The sequence below is a fragment of the Aristolochia californica genome, unplaced genomic scaffold (assembly GCF_029961685.1).
Source record: "Aristolochia californica isolate CCGP_79_NKW_82.1479 unplaced genomic scaffold, dmAriCali1.0.hap1 SCAF_6, whole genome shotgun sequence".
In the NCBI taxonomy this organism is placed as follows: Eukaryota; Viridiplantae; Streptophyta; class Magnoliopsida; order Piperales; family Aristolochiaceae; genus Aristolochia; species Aristolochia californica.
The window spans coordinates 43,059,613-43,074,899 of NW_027182257.1; the positions used below are offsets into that span (position 1 = coordinate 43,059,613).

Sequence of the window (15,287 nt, forward strand, 5' to 3'; positions counted from 1 at the left end):
CGCGCATCTTCTCTCCCGCTCGATTCCTCGAGTCCGGACTCTCTCTCTCTCGCCTAAAACCCTCCCCTGCCAAGTCCCATGCTCCACCTACGTCGGAAGCTTGCTATAGAACAGGTACGCATCTTTTCTCTCTTCGTTTTGCTCTTCTGATTTCAATTATTTTATATTTGTTGCCCGAATTACACACAGCTGTTAGTTTCTTAATCTTTCTCTGCGTAGTGTCTTATCCGTGTTAGAGGTATGGTCGAACCGAAGGTCCATGTTCTTTAATTATATTAAAATTAGGATTCTTTTGACTCTGAGCTTCTGCACTGAATCTTAAATTGAGTTTTTACCTTTTGGATCGTCCTATGTAAATGTGGCGTCAACAGCACTCTCAGCAAAGTACTGATTATGTAGTTAGGAGGATTTAAAATTTCTTGAACCAGCAAAAGGGAGGTATATGCTGTGGGTAATTGACTTACACACTCAGTTCATACTTCTTTTTTCTCTCTCCCCACTGTATGCCAATTTCGAGTTACTTGTGTCCTCTATTTGCAGCGGTTCATTGTCTCTATTCTAAATCTACAATTTATTTCATAACATCTTAGGGTACTCATTCCTTCTGTTATTTACTTAATTTTAAGGTTAAATTCACTCCACTTCTCTGTTTGAGTACTATGATCCAATGTATGCAACTTTTAGGAAAGGACACTTGTATTGGTGTGAGAGCTGAAAAGAAAAGGTTTATATGAAGTTGCAAATGCTTTCGTTGCTTAAAATTGAATGTTTGTGAAAGTCCTATAGAGCTGTTCTTTTTTAAAACAGACATTCAATATTTACAAGTGGTATAAACTAGTCGTCTTCAAATGTGACTAGGTATCCTGGCCAAGAATGCAGTCAATAGCAAACGACATTCTCCATTTAAGGAATTGGTTAGCAGGAGATGGAGATTTTCAGGACTAGCGTCTTAACCTATATCTTTACTCCTGGGTAGCAATTGTTGTAGCCATTTAAAGTTATATAATTTTACAGTATAAAAAATTCTTTAAGAAAAGGAACGATTTGTCTTTGGTAGTCCGTTTCTAGAAGGTCAACAAGAGTGTAATGGACCACATTGTCTCTGAAGGGACCATAGAGGCTTTCAAATGATTTCACGTCCTTAAATCAGTGCAAAGGGAGTTGTTCTGGGTGCTTGTTTGAGCTCTGGCACAATTGTCTCTATTGGAGCTTCAGCATTGAGGTTCCTGGTACCTGTCCTACTTCAGAGGCCTGCTCCTGCACCCATCAGATAATTAGGATTCTTTATGTCTTCACTTTGTTTTTCTAATGCTGATGTCAACAATGGCATGTCAGTTCTTTTAATTACCATCTTGTTACACGGTACATCATGAAGGATCAATTGTTCTTTTTTTGGAAAAATCAAGGAACATGCAATATGACAATCCAACTTTTTTTTTTTTTTTTAAATGAGCAATCAATCCAATTTATTAATTCAGAAATTCTTGTGCAATGAATTGAATGTTAATTTAAGAGTTCTGAAGTGACAAAAACGACAAAGCTAAAGAGAAATGGGAGATGGTTTATGTGTGTCGTATATTAAGCTGAATGAACAAACTGGGTATGGCTACAACTATTTATAGACAAAACAAAAGATATAGATTATAATAGATATATGATACTCCGGGAAGTTGGAACTTCCCAAATATGAGTTTGTAAAATCTGGGAAATTTATGCTATTCTTCACACATCCCCTTCAAGATGGCATTTAGAGATTATGGATGCCTGACTTGTCAACTAAATATTAAAGTTGTACTGTTTCGAGTAACTTGGTAAATAAAAAGGCTAGTTGTCACTTGTAGGCACATGAGCAATTTCTATAAGTCTGCATTGAATCGTCTCACAAACAAGATGACAATCAAGCTCGATATGCTTATTCTATTCACGGAGAACAAGATTCAAAGTGATAAGAAGAGCTGCTTGATTGTCACAAAAGAGAATAGTTGGTTTGTCTAGGGGACCTCTAGGTGAAATAGAAGATATGTGAACCATATGAGTTCACAACTTGCTGATACCATAGCTCTATACTCAGCTTTTGCTGATGATTGAGAAATTGTACCTTTTTTTTATTATTGGATCAAAATATTTCACATACAATTCATACACTTTTTACAAATTGCTTTCTTGAGAGAGATTAGGGGCGAGTGTACTCTACATAGCTTTAGAGGTTTTGCAACTCATAATTTGATCATTAAAGCTAGGCTTCATGCTATTCACTAACCAGGTCATAACTTGATTATCTTCAGCCTCCTAATCCTCAGTTATAGAGTTAGAAGGATCTTCTTTAAGGTTTTTGCCTTTCTTTTTTCTTCAAAAACATGAATACAGATCTGGACCAGTTTACATGATTTTATCCATTTAGTTTCACTGAAGTAATTTAAATTGAATGAGACTCTTTACTCTCTGAACCCTCAATTGGTTTAATAGGAGCAACAGTTTTTACAGAATCAGCCATTATACTGCTCAACAATCCCAAACACAACTTCTACTCAATGCTGGGATGGCAAACTCAGCAAGGAAAACCTTATTTCCTTCTTAACTTGTGCACATCAAGTGGGCTCTACACACTGAAAATTAGGGCATAAAATCAATTTCACACACCTTCTGACAACTCTTGTCTTTTCAAAACCATACAAGGAGACTTTAATCCAAATATTCAGCAAGTAAACCAATCAAAACATTAACTAATTCCAGATTTTTAGGGCTGAGGCAAACATAGGGATGATGACACAGGTAGTATTTCAGGGCAGAACTCAGAAATGAACCCTCTTTGGGCAGTAATAGCATGATAAGTAACTCAATGAGCAGTAGTAACCACTAACCTCACGGTTATGGCAGGGAAAGTAGGAAAGATCTAACTTTTATTAACTCAAGAAGACAAATTTCGAAGAACAACCTTCTTGGAGTGATTGAATCTTGAGAAGAAAGAAAAACCTTTGCACTGAGGAACTTGATACTTGGAACTATTGCTCTGAGACCATGTTAAAACAAAGGAAAATAGATAGGAGAAGATGAAGAAGTAGGAAGAAGAGAGGAAGGATGGGGATATCAAAAGCAGCATAAAAAAGGCTGTTCGATTAGGGGATGAGTTCGATCCCTAATCTTCTCTATTAACTTAAGTGAAAGGGGTTAAAAAGACAGAAATTCTCCTCTCCTACATTCTTACATAATACACTTGAAAGCAAAGTAGAAAAAGAAAAGAAAAAGACCATAAGATACTCTTGTAGGCTAGTTCCTAACTACATACCTGGCCGCTCAGAGACAAAATTACATAGGTAAAAGTGCCAAAATACCCTGTATACTATTTTCTAACAAATTTGAATTATAATTTTATAATTTATGAAAGCTTATAATTTAAATAATTTCATGTAAATTGTAAAATTTACAATTTTATTCTAATATTACTCTTAATTATTTTTTTGGAATGTTGGTTGTCTTTATTTCTTAGGAATCGAATGATCAAAGAAGGAATCAGCCCTCAAGCTGCAATTCAAAAGGAATTTCCTATCACTAAAGAGCTCCAATAAACTCCCTCCTTGGCCAACTTCATAGATACATTATCGGATATAAAATATTAATTATGTTGAAAATAAAGTTATAATTAGGGAAAAGAAATTAATGTTGATTTGATTAGTTTAAATTATATAAATTTATTTTATCTACGCCATTTTATTTTAATTTTATTAGAACACAACTATATATTTTTTAAGTTATTGTATTACATAAATATTACATAATTTGATAGCAATTGTTTTAGATGAGTTGTTAATATTTCTTATAATTATAAATGATATTTGATGACATGATAGAGTATACTAATTTCGTTGAGATAATATTTAAGTTCATTATTAATAATTTCAATTATTTATACTAACAATGTTAAGGAATAGTCCCACATGGATTAGTGAGTACAAAGATCTTGAGTTTATTAGTTGGGAAAGAGGTTTCCTAAGTTGACTAGTCATTTTGGGATAGGGCCTTGGACCCAATTTAACATGGTATCAGAGTCGGTACTCATATGTGGGCCTGCACCTAAAAACTATCTACTTGTAGAGCCACAAAAGAGGGCCTACACCTAAAACTATCCACTTGTAGAACCACAAAAAAAGGCCTACACTTAAACTACCTACTCCTAAATTATCCACTTGTAGAGCCACAAAAGATGGTCTACACGTGAGGGGGAGTGTTAAGGAATAGTCCCACATGGATTAGTGAGTACAAAGATTTTGAGTTTATTAGTTGGGAAAGAGGTTTCCTAAGTTGACTAGTCCTTTTGGGATAGGGCCTTGGACCCAATTTAACAAACAACATAATTCTGTACTTGGAAAAGGGAATAATAATTCTTGATGTTGCACTAACTTTTGAATCATATATACAAAAGATATTTGTTTTAGAAAGTCATTTTTAGTAACAAAATTTCCAGAAATTCAATTCTAAACACACTGACCCCCCTTGTTTGATTTGATTTCATTACTCTTACTCTTTGAAAATTTTCCATTTTAGTTGATTCTTTTTTCTTACTCTTTCTTGTTGCCTTTACTTTTGTCTTCTTTCACTTTCTCATACCAAACTGGACCTCAGGTTGCATTTTGTTTTGCAGTTTATAGAACCATAGAGCCCAATGCCCCAATGCACTGCTAACATTTCATGTTTTCTGATCTTGCTAGAGTGCGCTGAGGGTATTCACACAGAAAGAAAAGTTCAGTGAATTTTGGTAGTGGAAAAAGAAAACAAATGCCAAAAATGAGAGGAAAGACCTGCTAAGGAGGCCAAAAAGAAGAGCCATGGACTGTTAATGGGAGAAGTAGTTCAAAATTCGTCAAACTTTGGGTCTAGAGATAAACATATGGTAATTATCCCCTTGATTGCTTGGTAGGGTATTACTTAGAGGCAATTGAGATTGAAAGGACTTCACAACTTAGTCCAAAGATGAAGACAGCCAAAAGCACAAGGAATGAGAAATAACCAAAGGAGGATCAGGCATAGAAGAATTAATAGAAGAAACAGATAGAAACTTTGCCAATTTTTCCATGGAATGGAGCTAAATCTGATACCAGCGTTTCAGCTGATGATTTGGTTGAGAACTTCTTTCAAGTGACAGAGGCTGATGGGAAAACTTGATCCTATGAAAAGAGGAAGGAAACAAAAATCAAGATAAGTGAGTAACAACCAGGGGGACAGAAAGAGAGAGAGGTTGCAAGAGTTATAGTGAGCAAACATAGTGCTTTTGTTTTCTTTGAGTGCTGGAGGGAGAATACGTTTTGAGGGCTTGAAGCTGAAACAGCTACAAGATCTAGTCATAGGCAACGAGGAGGAAGCTGAAAGTGGGAGTTACTTGTGTTCAAGGAGGGATAGATAGCACAGGAATATCAATGGAAGAAGAGGGTTCATCTTTGGCTGATTTTGCACGGCATGAAGACAGAACTGTTGCAGTTTCAGATGATAACATCAAAGAGGATCTCATTGGAGTGATAGAAGATGAAAATACGACAAAACCTGGTCCTAGAAAAAGAGGAAGAAAGCCGAAGGCAGGAAAAATGAATAATAATGTGGGAAAGGCTGCAGAAGTCACAGTGGAAGAAAAAGATATGACCATGGCCGATTTTGCATTAGAAAGAAGTGTGCCTATTGCTACAGTTTCGTCTGGTCACATAATGGAGCATATCAGAGGGGTAGTAGCTGTAAGTGCAATGAAGTCTAGTCCTAAGAAAAGAGGAAGAAAGCCGAAGGCAGGAAAAATGAATAATGTGGGAAAGGCTGCTGAAGTCACAGTGGAAGAAAAAGATGTGACCATGGCTGATTTTGCATTAGAAAGAAGCGTGCCTGTTGCTACAGTTTCGACTGGTCACTTAGTGGAGCATATCAGAGGGATAGAAGCTGTAAGTGCAACGAAGTCTAGTCCTAAGAAAAGAGGAAGAAAGCCGAAAGCAAAAGGAATACTTAATGATAATGGAGGATTAGAGAGCAGAGAAGTACTTAGAGAAGACGAAAATCCTAGTATGGCTGATAGCGCATCAAATGCAGGTAAATCTGATGCTAGATTTTTCTTTGATTGCTCCGAACAAAATCACTTTAATGGCATTAAAGCTGGAAGTGCAGCAAAACCTCTTCCTAAGAAAAGAGGAAGAAAGCCAAAAGCAACAGGTATGAATAGCAACCAAGGAAGGTTAGACCTCATGGAAGTAATAATGCCATCAGATCCAGAAATGGTTGCTTTTGCATCAAATAGTGGCAAAGAGGCAGGGTGCAATTATTCAGAAGGTAATCACCTTAGAGAGGTTGAAGTTGAAAGTGCAGCAAAACCTGGTCCTAGAAAAAGAGGAAGAAAGCCAAAAGTGAAAGGGACAAATAACGACAAAGTAGGGTCAGAAGAAAAGGTCCAGGAAGTACTAACAGGAAAGGAAGATCCGAGATTGGCTGATTTTACATTTGGAGGCCAATCTGGCATTATTGGTTTGTTCGATTATTTGAAGGAGAACCCTTGTAGTCAAACTGAAACTGTCATTGCATCAAAACCTAGTACTAAGAAAAGAGGCAGAAAGCCAAAATCAAGAGAAATGAAGAATGGAGATGGAGACTCCACAGGATTAGTAATAGAAGAAGTTGATCCGAATTTGGCAGATTTGGTATCAAATAGAGGCAAACATGGGGTAAGGGTTTCATTGTTTGATTATGCGGTGGAGAGTCACTTTGAAGCTCTCAGAAGAATCTCTTCTCTTTGTAAAATAGTAGAGGAAGACATTTTTGAGGCAAGTGTAGCTAAGCATCTATCAGCTTCAATCACTTTCTTGGAGTGAGTTTCTCCTTTTATAATTTATTTTCTATTTATTTACTTTTTTTAAGTGAATTGCTTTAACCTTATGTTGTACATATTAATGGAGTTTCATTCTCCATTTATGTTCTCCTTGTTTTTTACTTCTTAATTAGAACCTGCTAGACAATTTTGTTGACTTTGTCAGACAATGGAAAGATTTCTGCTACGAACCAAAAAATATCAGGTTCAGTTATGAAACTGGAGGTGCGCAAGGGACGCATTACATTGATGGGACAACCTTGCCTCAGTTTTCTTCTGTAAGTGTGCCTGAGGTAGGTTTGAGACAATGGCTGTTTAAGCGTAGAACACATATTTAATAAAGTGTTAAAAATTCCTGCATATATTTTTGCATTCTTCAATGGTTTCCAAGGGTTGTTTCTCTTTTATGATCGTCATTTGATTAACTTGTTTGTAAATTACACAGATGGTGACACAATCTTGCAGTTCTAGCACTTTGACTTATAGGTATGTGAGATTTTCATGTTGTTGTTTTGGAGACTGTTGATGTTAAAAAATATTTTATTAAACCTCTTGTGCCTCAGTTTGAACTTAATCTAGTTTTATGTATTTCTGCATTAAACAGGGTCAATGTTGTTTGCCATCTCTTATTGTTGATGTTTCTGGAATTATTGTTCCAAGAAAGGACCATTTCAATATTTCATTCTCTATAAAAGCTATTGCAACTTCTAAATAACACTAAATTTTTTCCCTTAAAACTTAGGGGTTTTTAAAATTTCATGTTGTTTTTGATATCTTCCATATGATGCTTTAGGATGTCTTTAAACTTTTTTTTTTTTTTTTTGGTTTACTCAGTGCATCAAACTAATACTGTTACAGCAATGATTTCATTTTGCACGTTGGAGGGCCAGTTTGGGCATTGGATTGGTGTCCTATAGCTCAAGTGGTTGACCATCATATTAAATGCCAGGTATGTTGAAGATTAAATGAATATAATTGTAATATTATTTACGTGTTTGTACTTTGAATTTGGTAGATTGTTTTTATCTGAACTTTTTTTATTATTCTAAGCTTTCCACATGGTTGACATGTTCTAGAGTCTGACTCTCCGTTCAGTGTCCAGCTATGATAATTTTAGCTAGCTTTTATTCTATATTATGGGGCAACATTTCTAAGTTGCAGGTCCTGTCCTTTTGTTTGTCAGTATCTTGCAGTTGCTGCCCATCCCCCTGATTGTTCATATCATAAGGTGGGTGAACCACTGACAGGCAGAGGCCTCATTCAAATATGGTGCATTTTAACTGTTGATGACGAATTATCTGTATCTGAGACCCCAAGGAATGGTAGAAAGAGAATGTTGAGAAGTGGATATCTGGATGTTCTTCAACCTAACCCTATATTGGCCAAAGACATGTCAAGATTGTCCATTGTGAGTGACTTGGTGGTGCCTACCAAGCAAGATGCAGCCCTTGGAGTTGTTCATGGTGACTTGGAGGGAAAAAGTAAATCAGAATTTTCTGTTTCATTTCAGGAGAATTGCTTGAAAGCGGACACAGTATTGAGGGATTTCACAGAGAATAATTATGCAATCATACAATCTAATGAGAACAAAGAACCTTCTAATGACCCTAAGCAATCAAAGGACATCTCTGTTCAGGATGAGATTAGCGCCATAAATTATTCTGTTCCAGTGGATGTATCTTTGCCAAGGCTTGTTTTAGGTCTGGCACACAATGGGAGAGTCACATGGGATGCAAAGTGGAAGCCACAGACTGTGGAGGATTCAAAAGACAAACATCGTATGGGTTATCTTGCCGTCTTGTTAGGCAATGGTTCCTTGGAAGTGTATGTTATTATCCTTTCAGTTGTTATTGAAGTTACTTTTATTCTTTAGTAAATTCTTTTTTCATATTTTTTACTTATCAAATTCTTTATAGTCGTATTCAAATTGCTAATTCTTTTTACAATAAGATGCATACCATTTTTGTTTCACAGTATCAAATTCAGAGTGTCCTTGGTGCAGATAACTAGGCCTCCCATCACATTACTACCTATGTGCATATTATACCGAGCTTAAAAGTAAATTCGAAATAACCCATTTATTGACCTAATTTTACTTGTCCAAAAGGGATAAAAAAGTGGAGGTTGGGAGAGAAGGATGTCATGGTCTACTAGAATAATAAGAGAGTATGCAGGTTGTTGATTTGTTTTTGGTTGGCAGATATCGACATTTGTGAGATATTCTGTGTATTTTTGTGTGTATGTGATTCATTGTAAGTGGTGTAAGGCATTTGGTTTTGTTGCAGTAGACATCCAAGAAGTGGACTATGAGTGAATAACATCCTTTCCTTCATATAATTTGCATTATCTCATCTATTCCCAAGTTTGACAACTTTTTTTGCTGTATCGTTTTAAAATTGAATGCAATAGTTCTTGTAGACACTGAAAAGCCTTGCAACTTATCATAAATCATGGGATTTATGCATGAGTGTGAAACTATTTTTTCTTTTTTCAAATGGATGAGTATGAATCTATTGTAGTACACATTCAGTAAATATTATTTGTCAATGATGTTGAAGTTTCTTCCTTAATTCCACTTGTTGGGAGTCATGTAACCTTCTATATCCCTTGTAATATGGCTCATATGTTTGTGGCTTTTATTGAGATTATGTAAAAATCTTACATTACTTTCTTCAACTCTTTAAGTAGTACAAGGACATTTACAATCTTATAATTGCATGCAGATGGGAAGTTCCATTTCCTAATGTTGTTAAGACCTTGTATGCTTCTCATAAAAAAGAGGGTACAGATCCTCGTTTCGTGAAACTGCTGCCAGTGTTTAAATGCTCAAAGATAAACCGTGGTGGCCACCAAAGGTAAGGAGTAATTTTATAGTAAGATTGGCCTCACATGAATTAGTTACCAATTGATCCTTTTTCAGACAAGACCAAGTTACAAACTAACTTGCAATGATAGACTATTTAACTGTAAAATGGGTTCAAAAGTGGATCCCCCCCCCCCCCCCCCAACACACACACACAGTCCCATGTATGTTATGCAGACTCATTTAGATGTCAAGTTTAATGTCTAAGATTTTATTTATTCTTGACTATTTTCCTGCTTCTATGAAGTCATAATTAATATTCCTCGTAGTCTATTTTTTAATTATTTATTAAACAATAAATTGAAGATTATATCAAACTACTGAATATAAGTAAATCAATGGCAGTTTCACAAACCCCCCCCCCCCCCCCCCCCCCCCCCCTCAACACACACACATACAGAGAGAGTCCACGTATGTTATGCAGACTCATTTAGATGTCAAGTTTAATGTCTAAGATTTTATTTATTCTTGACTATTTTCCTGCTTCTATGAAGTCATAATTAATATTCCTCGTAGTCTATTTTTTAATTATTTATTAAACAATAAATTGAAGATTATATCAAACTACTGAATATAAGTAAATCAATGGCAGTTTCTAATATTTATAAGATTACTGTTTAAAAAAAAATATTTATAAGATTACCATTCTGCTGCCCCTTCTAGTTATAAATTTAGGTGCAAGGCCTGTGTGTGCAACTGGGTGCATCAAACACTGGGAATGACATAGTTTTGATCCTTTTCTCAATAAGATTTTCTCATTTATAGTCAATAAATTTTTGGTGATTAATTTGCCCCCTTTACCTGTACCAATTATCAAATCATGAATTCATTAACCTATTGTTTGACAGCATTCCTCTTACTGTAGAGTGGTCATCTTCAGCTCCTCATACTCTATTATTAGCTGGGTTCCATGATGGTACGGTAAGAGTTTATCCAAATTTGTTGATTGATCCATGATCCTTTGTACAATTGACATGTGTCTTTTTGAATCTTTTACTGTACTGACAAATTTGTAGCAAAATGGATGTGGATATTTATCTACAGGCATGAAGGATTGATATGTTTCAATTTTATATTGTTTAGGTTGCATTATGGAAGTTCATAGCAAGTGCAACTCTGGAGTATCAAGGTATGGATGTCTCACTTTCCAGACCTGTAATTTGCATATAATGTGATTTTTTAGTGCCACTGTCATCTGCAAAGGCTTTTCTATTGGATATATGTATGCATAAGTTGTCTAGGTTTAACATGACAAGTTGGATCTATTTCGAAAATATAAAAACTTGATATGTTGGATCTATTTCGAAATTATAAAAACATGATAAGTTGGATAACACTCTGGAATCTGCTAATTAGCTGTCTTATGAATGGTATGATTTTGTGTATAGTTCCTCCCAGCGAAGATAGTTGAATAGAACCTGCAGTTGGTGGTCTAGCTACATGTAGCTACATAAATTGATTCAAGCAGATGTTTTTCATTGGAAGTAGAGCTATGGCAAAACTGTATCAGTCCTCTCTTCTTCATCCTGATTTCATGGCACCTCCTTACGGAAATGCTAGGAATGTGGAGCACTTACCTCTGAGACTTTTTGTGGAGAATGTATACCTTGAAATTTAATAGAAATTAATCTGAGGCATGAGGAATGCTGTCACTGCTTATGATTTAGGTCAAGAATCTTTTTTTTTTTAATTTTTTTGAGAAGAACTATTTTTCTTCTCCTGTTGATTTCAGTTCTTTCAATGGGCAGATACAAGGCCTTTGCTTTGCTTCACGGCAGATAATGTTCCTATAAGAGCTCTTGCTTGGGGCCCTGCGGAAAGGTTGGTGGTTCTTTATTATTGCAGATTTTTTGGATCAACATTTGCTTCATGCATTCTCTTTCCAAAATCATTTTTCCTTTGGTAGATATTGTCCTCATATGTTGCATTGCCTTCTTAAAACTACTTTACTCCCATAACATTTCTGAAGGAAGCATTTTTATATACCGACTTCTCGGCCAAAGTTGTGCTCTCTTCCCTTGTGGTTGAATTGTCTGAAATGGCATATAATGGCATGCAGGAATGAAGATGGTGCAAATTTGATTGTGACGGGTGGGCATGAAGGTTTACGGTTTTGGGACTTACGGTAAATATGTTGTCCTTCTATGTTTCTGTTAGAGTTTCTTGGAAGGTGCTGCAAGAGACTATGTTTTTCTGTTTAATTGGTAAATTGCCTCTTATTGCATCTATGTGCAATTTCTGTATGATTTCTTGGTAAATGTATCCTTTTCTTTTGCAGTGATCCTTACCGGCCTCTGTGGGACCTCAATCCAATAAGAAGGGCTGTATTAAGCATAGATTGGCTGCAAGATCCTGGGTATTACTTTGTTTCTTCCTTCAGAATTATACTTGCTCTGATCTCATGTTCCTAATTGCTATTTCTTTTCTTTATCCCATTTGTGTATGTTCTTTTTTATTCTCGTGTGGGAGGGGTTTTGTTTGCTTTCATGGCGAGTACTGATTTTTTTTTTTTTCTCTCCCTAGATGTCTCCTTTTAGCTTTTGATGATGGCACTCTGAGGATTCTTAGCATGTGCCAGGCAGTGAATGACACACCTGTGAGTGGAAAACCTTACCGTGGGAGCAGCCAGCAAGGATTGCATTTTTATTGCCATTCTACATTTCCGATCTGGAGTCTTCACATGTCAAGACATACAGGTACAGTTATGTTGATGACATGCTTATTTTAGAAGGGAACTCTCTTTATTGTTTAATAACCATACTAGCAGTACTTCTAAGGAAGTGCAGTCCATTCTCCTTCCCTCCCTCCCTAAAAAAGTGAAGATTGGTGGTAGTATCCCCAAACAGCTACGTGCACTCCTACCTGTCATGGCTGTAGAATAGGAAGGCAAAAATGGGATGAAATACCAGGTACTGAGAGAGGATGCATCAAAGTTGAGCTTAATGAAGCCCATCTCAGGCGGAGACCAAATTGCTGATGGAGGGGACTTCACCAGTCAGGAGAGAGCGGCAATTTGCAGCCAGTTACTTCTGAGGTAGTTGAATGTATGTCTTCAAAAAACTCCAAATAGGCAAGCTGGGATATAATAAGGTTGAGGATCCGGTTAAAAACCACTCTCCAAAGGGCTGAAACATTCTGAAATTGTTTTTGATTTCTCTCATACCTCATGACCCCCTCTGGATGAATGCAAAGTAAGCCTTGAGCAAGCTGATAAGATCACCGAGGTTGCTGGGAATGCACAGAGACATATTAAAGACCATGAAGAAGGAATTCCGGATTTGCCAAGAAGACCTGCATTGCACGAGAAGGGCTGCACAAAAGGCATGCCATGGAATGAATAAGGGATCCCCGTCGGGCAAGGTTGGTTTTGGTTAAAATCCTGCTATGGAGGGCACTCTAAAGAAAGAATTGGACTTTTGGAGGGGTGGAGAGGGTCCAAAAAGCAGCAGCCTAATGGTTCATGTATCCCGGTGATGGTAGCATATTGTAGCAGGAAGATACAGTGAAATTACCGTCAGAATCAGGACACCAGATCATCCTATTAACACTGGATTGTTTGATGCAATATTCATCAAGGAGGAGAGTCATGTTACTGAAATTCATAGCGTCCTCATCAGTTAATGCCCTTCGGAATTGGATGCTCCAGTTTATGGATTGCCTGTTATTGCTAGTGATGAAGCTGACCAGGCAAACGTTCTGATTTCTGGCAATGGTATAGAGCCGAGGGTAGACAATCTTCAGGGGTTCATCGAGTAACCATCTATCATGCCAAAATCCTATGCCAACTCCACTGCCAGTGTATAGGCAAATACTTTGAGTGAATAATTTGAACCGGAGATTTGTTTGAAAATTATCTTATTTAGATACGTAAACTATAAATCTAGATCAAAGCTCCAACCAGGAAGTTCTGTCTGTAAATTGCCATTCTAAGATAAATCTTTTATTGGGACCATAAGGCTGTCCGATGGATAATCCCCTCCATTGTGGGACCCTTGTGCATGTGGCCTTCCAAATGCTGCCTTATGGACCTCTAACATTTGTTGATCTGTATATTTGCTTGGGGATCAGAGACACATCTAACGGATGGTCCTCTCCATGTGCTTCTAGTGCATCTGTAATTCCAAATGCATAGGCACCAAAAGATCGACCATTGAGTATAGTTGCTCTGTTGTTGTCCATCTTATATGTTCACATCTTTTACTTCTTAATGCTTTTCATAACTTTACATTTGGAAATATGGTGGCATTGTTATTTATATGTGTTTATTGGCCCAAATTTTCTGTTCTAAGCAAGATATAATTGAAATTCAGGTGTAGTTGCATACTGTGTTGCAGATGGTTCAGCTCTCTGTTTTCAGGTACATTACTGTCTTCTTTTTTCAATTGTTTTGCTTTATGATAGTCCTAGCGGACCTGAGGTAAAATTTTGCAGCTAGTCAGGATCTAAAGGCAGTCTGTGATGCTTGGCTTCTCTTGATAATCTGTCTTTTGATTTAATTGGTCTTCTTTTTTTATTCTTTTCTATTTTGTTTCTTTTGCATGGCCTGAAATTAGCTTCCAAGAAAAGCAGTGGAGAAAGATCCAGCTAGACATCGAGCACAAGTTTTTCTGTGTGGGTCCATTACTGAAGAGGACTCGATATTGACAGTCAACACCCCTATGTCTGGAAGCTCACTCACAATGAGGAAGCCTTCTTGTGGATCAAAGGAAACTCCTAGGAGTGCCCAAGCCAAAATAACAGATCCTCAATCAGCAGGTAAGTTTTAGAACTGCAAATCACTTGTATGGACATTGTAAATGATAGAGATTGAGTTCTTCAATGTTTAATAAGTTCTCTTTATCAGCTACGGTTGCCCCCGACAGTGAACCTGTTATTGCCACCCATGAATCTCATGTTGCTTCTGAAGGCAAAAGGTTGTCAAGTCACTCGCCAGATGAGACAACTTCTGATGGGGAAATTCCAGCAAAGTCAAAGATGAGTGATGGTGTGGAGAAACCCGTGAAACCCGTGGCTGAATTTGAAACTTTCCCTTCCAAAAATGTTGCCATGCACCGAATTAGATGGAATACGAACAAAGGTAGTGAGAAATGGCTGTGTTATGGAGGAGCAGCCGGGTTTGTTCGTTGCCAAGAGCTCAGCCTGAAGGCTGCTCAACGCAAAAGATAACGGTTATACTTTTAAGTTGATTCCTTCTTCATTTATTCTTTTTTAATTCTAAAGTTTGTTTTTAAATTCATTGCGTACATTAAGTTGGTGTAAATACCCAATAGCAGACTTGGAAATGTGTATTTTCGTTAGTTGACTAACATTGAGTGGAAATGATTTTTTTCATATAATTAAAGAGTTTATTTTACTAGTGTTGTTCTGTGAGATCGTCTCTCTTCATTGTTAGACTTTTCAAGATGTTGATTAAAAATTGGAGGCAAAAGAGGCCTAGAAAATTGCAAATCAGAGCTTAGTCTAAATACCTCGACCAAGGAGCAAAATTCATGGATGGACAATCTATTACTGGCAATAACCAGGCCGATTTTTAGATGACCAAACCGAACAGGTACTTTTAAAGAAGGAAACTTGAGGTACACGAACCAGTTT

The 15,287-nt window shown here is 36.8% G+C and overlaps 1 protein-coding gene across 1 annotated transcript; it reads left to right on the forward strand.

Annotated features, from left to right (window-relative positions):
* Nucleotides 1-15: 15 nt before the first annotated feature.
* LOC137934121 (uncharacterized) lies at nt 16-15,038 on the forward strand. The gene is made up of 16 exons (XM_068778358.1): nt 16-114; nt 4,707-6,832; nt 6,999-7,125; nt 7,278-7,318; nt 7,691-7,781; nt 8,016-8,656; nt 9,556-9,687; nt 10,544-10,616; nt 10,779-10,824; nt 11,444-11,516; nt 11,755-11,820; nt 11,974-12,051; nt 12,219-12,391; nt 14,006-14,052; nt 14,249-14,450; nt 14,539-15,038. The coding sequence occupies exons 2-16, from the start codon at nt 5,412-5,414 to the stop codon at nt 14,859-14,861; spliced, it is 3,534 nt and encodes a 1,177-aa protein (XP_068634459.1). The 5' UTR covers nt 16-114; nt 4,707-5,411; the 3' UTR covers nt 14,862-15,038.
* The last annotated feature ends 249 nt before the right edge of the window (nt 15,039-15,287 follow it).

Excerpts from the sequence above, each read along its gene's own strand:
- LOC137934121 (XM_068778358.1), top strand. The coding sequence starts at position 5,412 with ATGGAAGAAGAGGGTTCATCTTTGGCTGATTTTGCACGGCATGAAGAC. Across the intron at positions 9,688-10,543 it reads AACCGTGGTGGCCACCAAAG|CATTCCTCTTACTGTAGAGT; the intron begins GTAAGGAGTAAT and ends ATTGTTTGACAG. Across the intron at positions 12,052-12,218 it reads GATTGGCTGCAAGATCCTGG|ATGTCTCCTTTTAGCTTTTG; the intron begins GTATTACTTTGT and ends TTCTCTCCCTAG.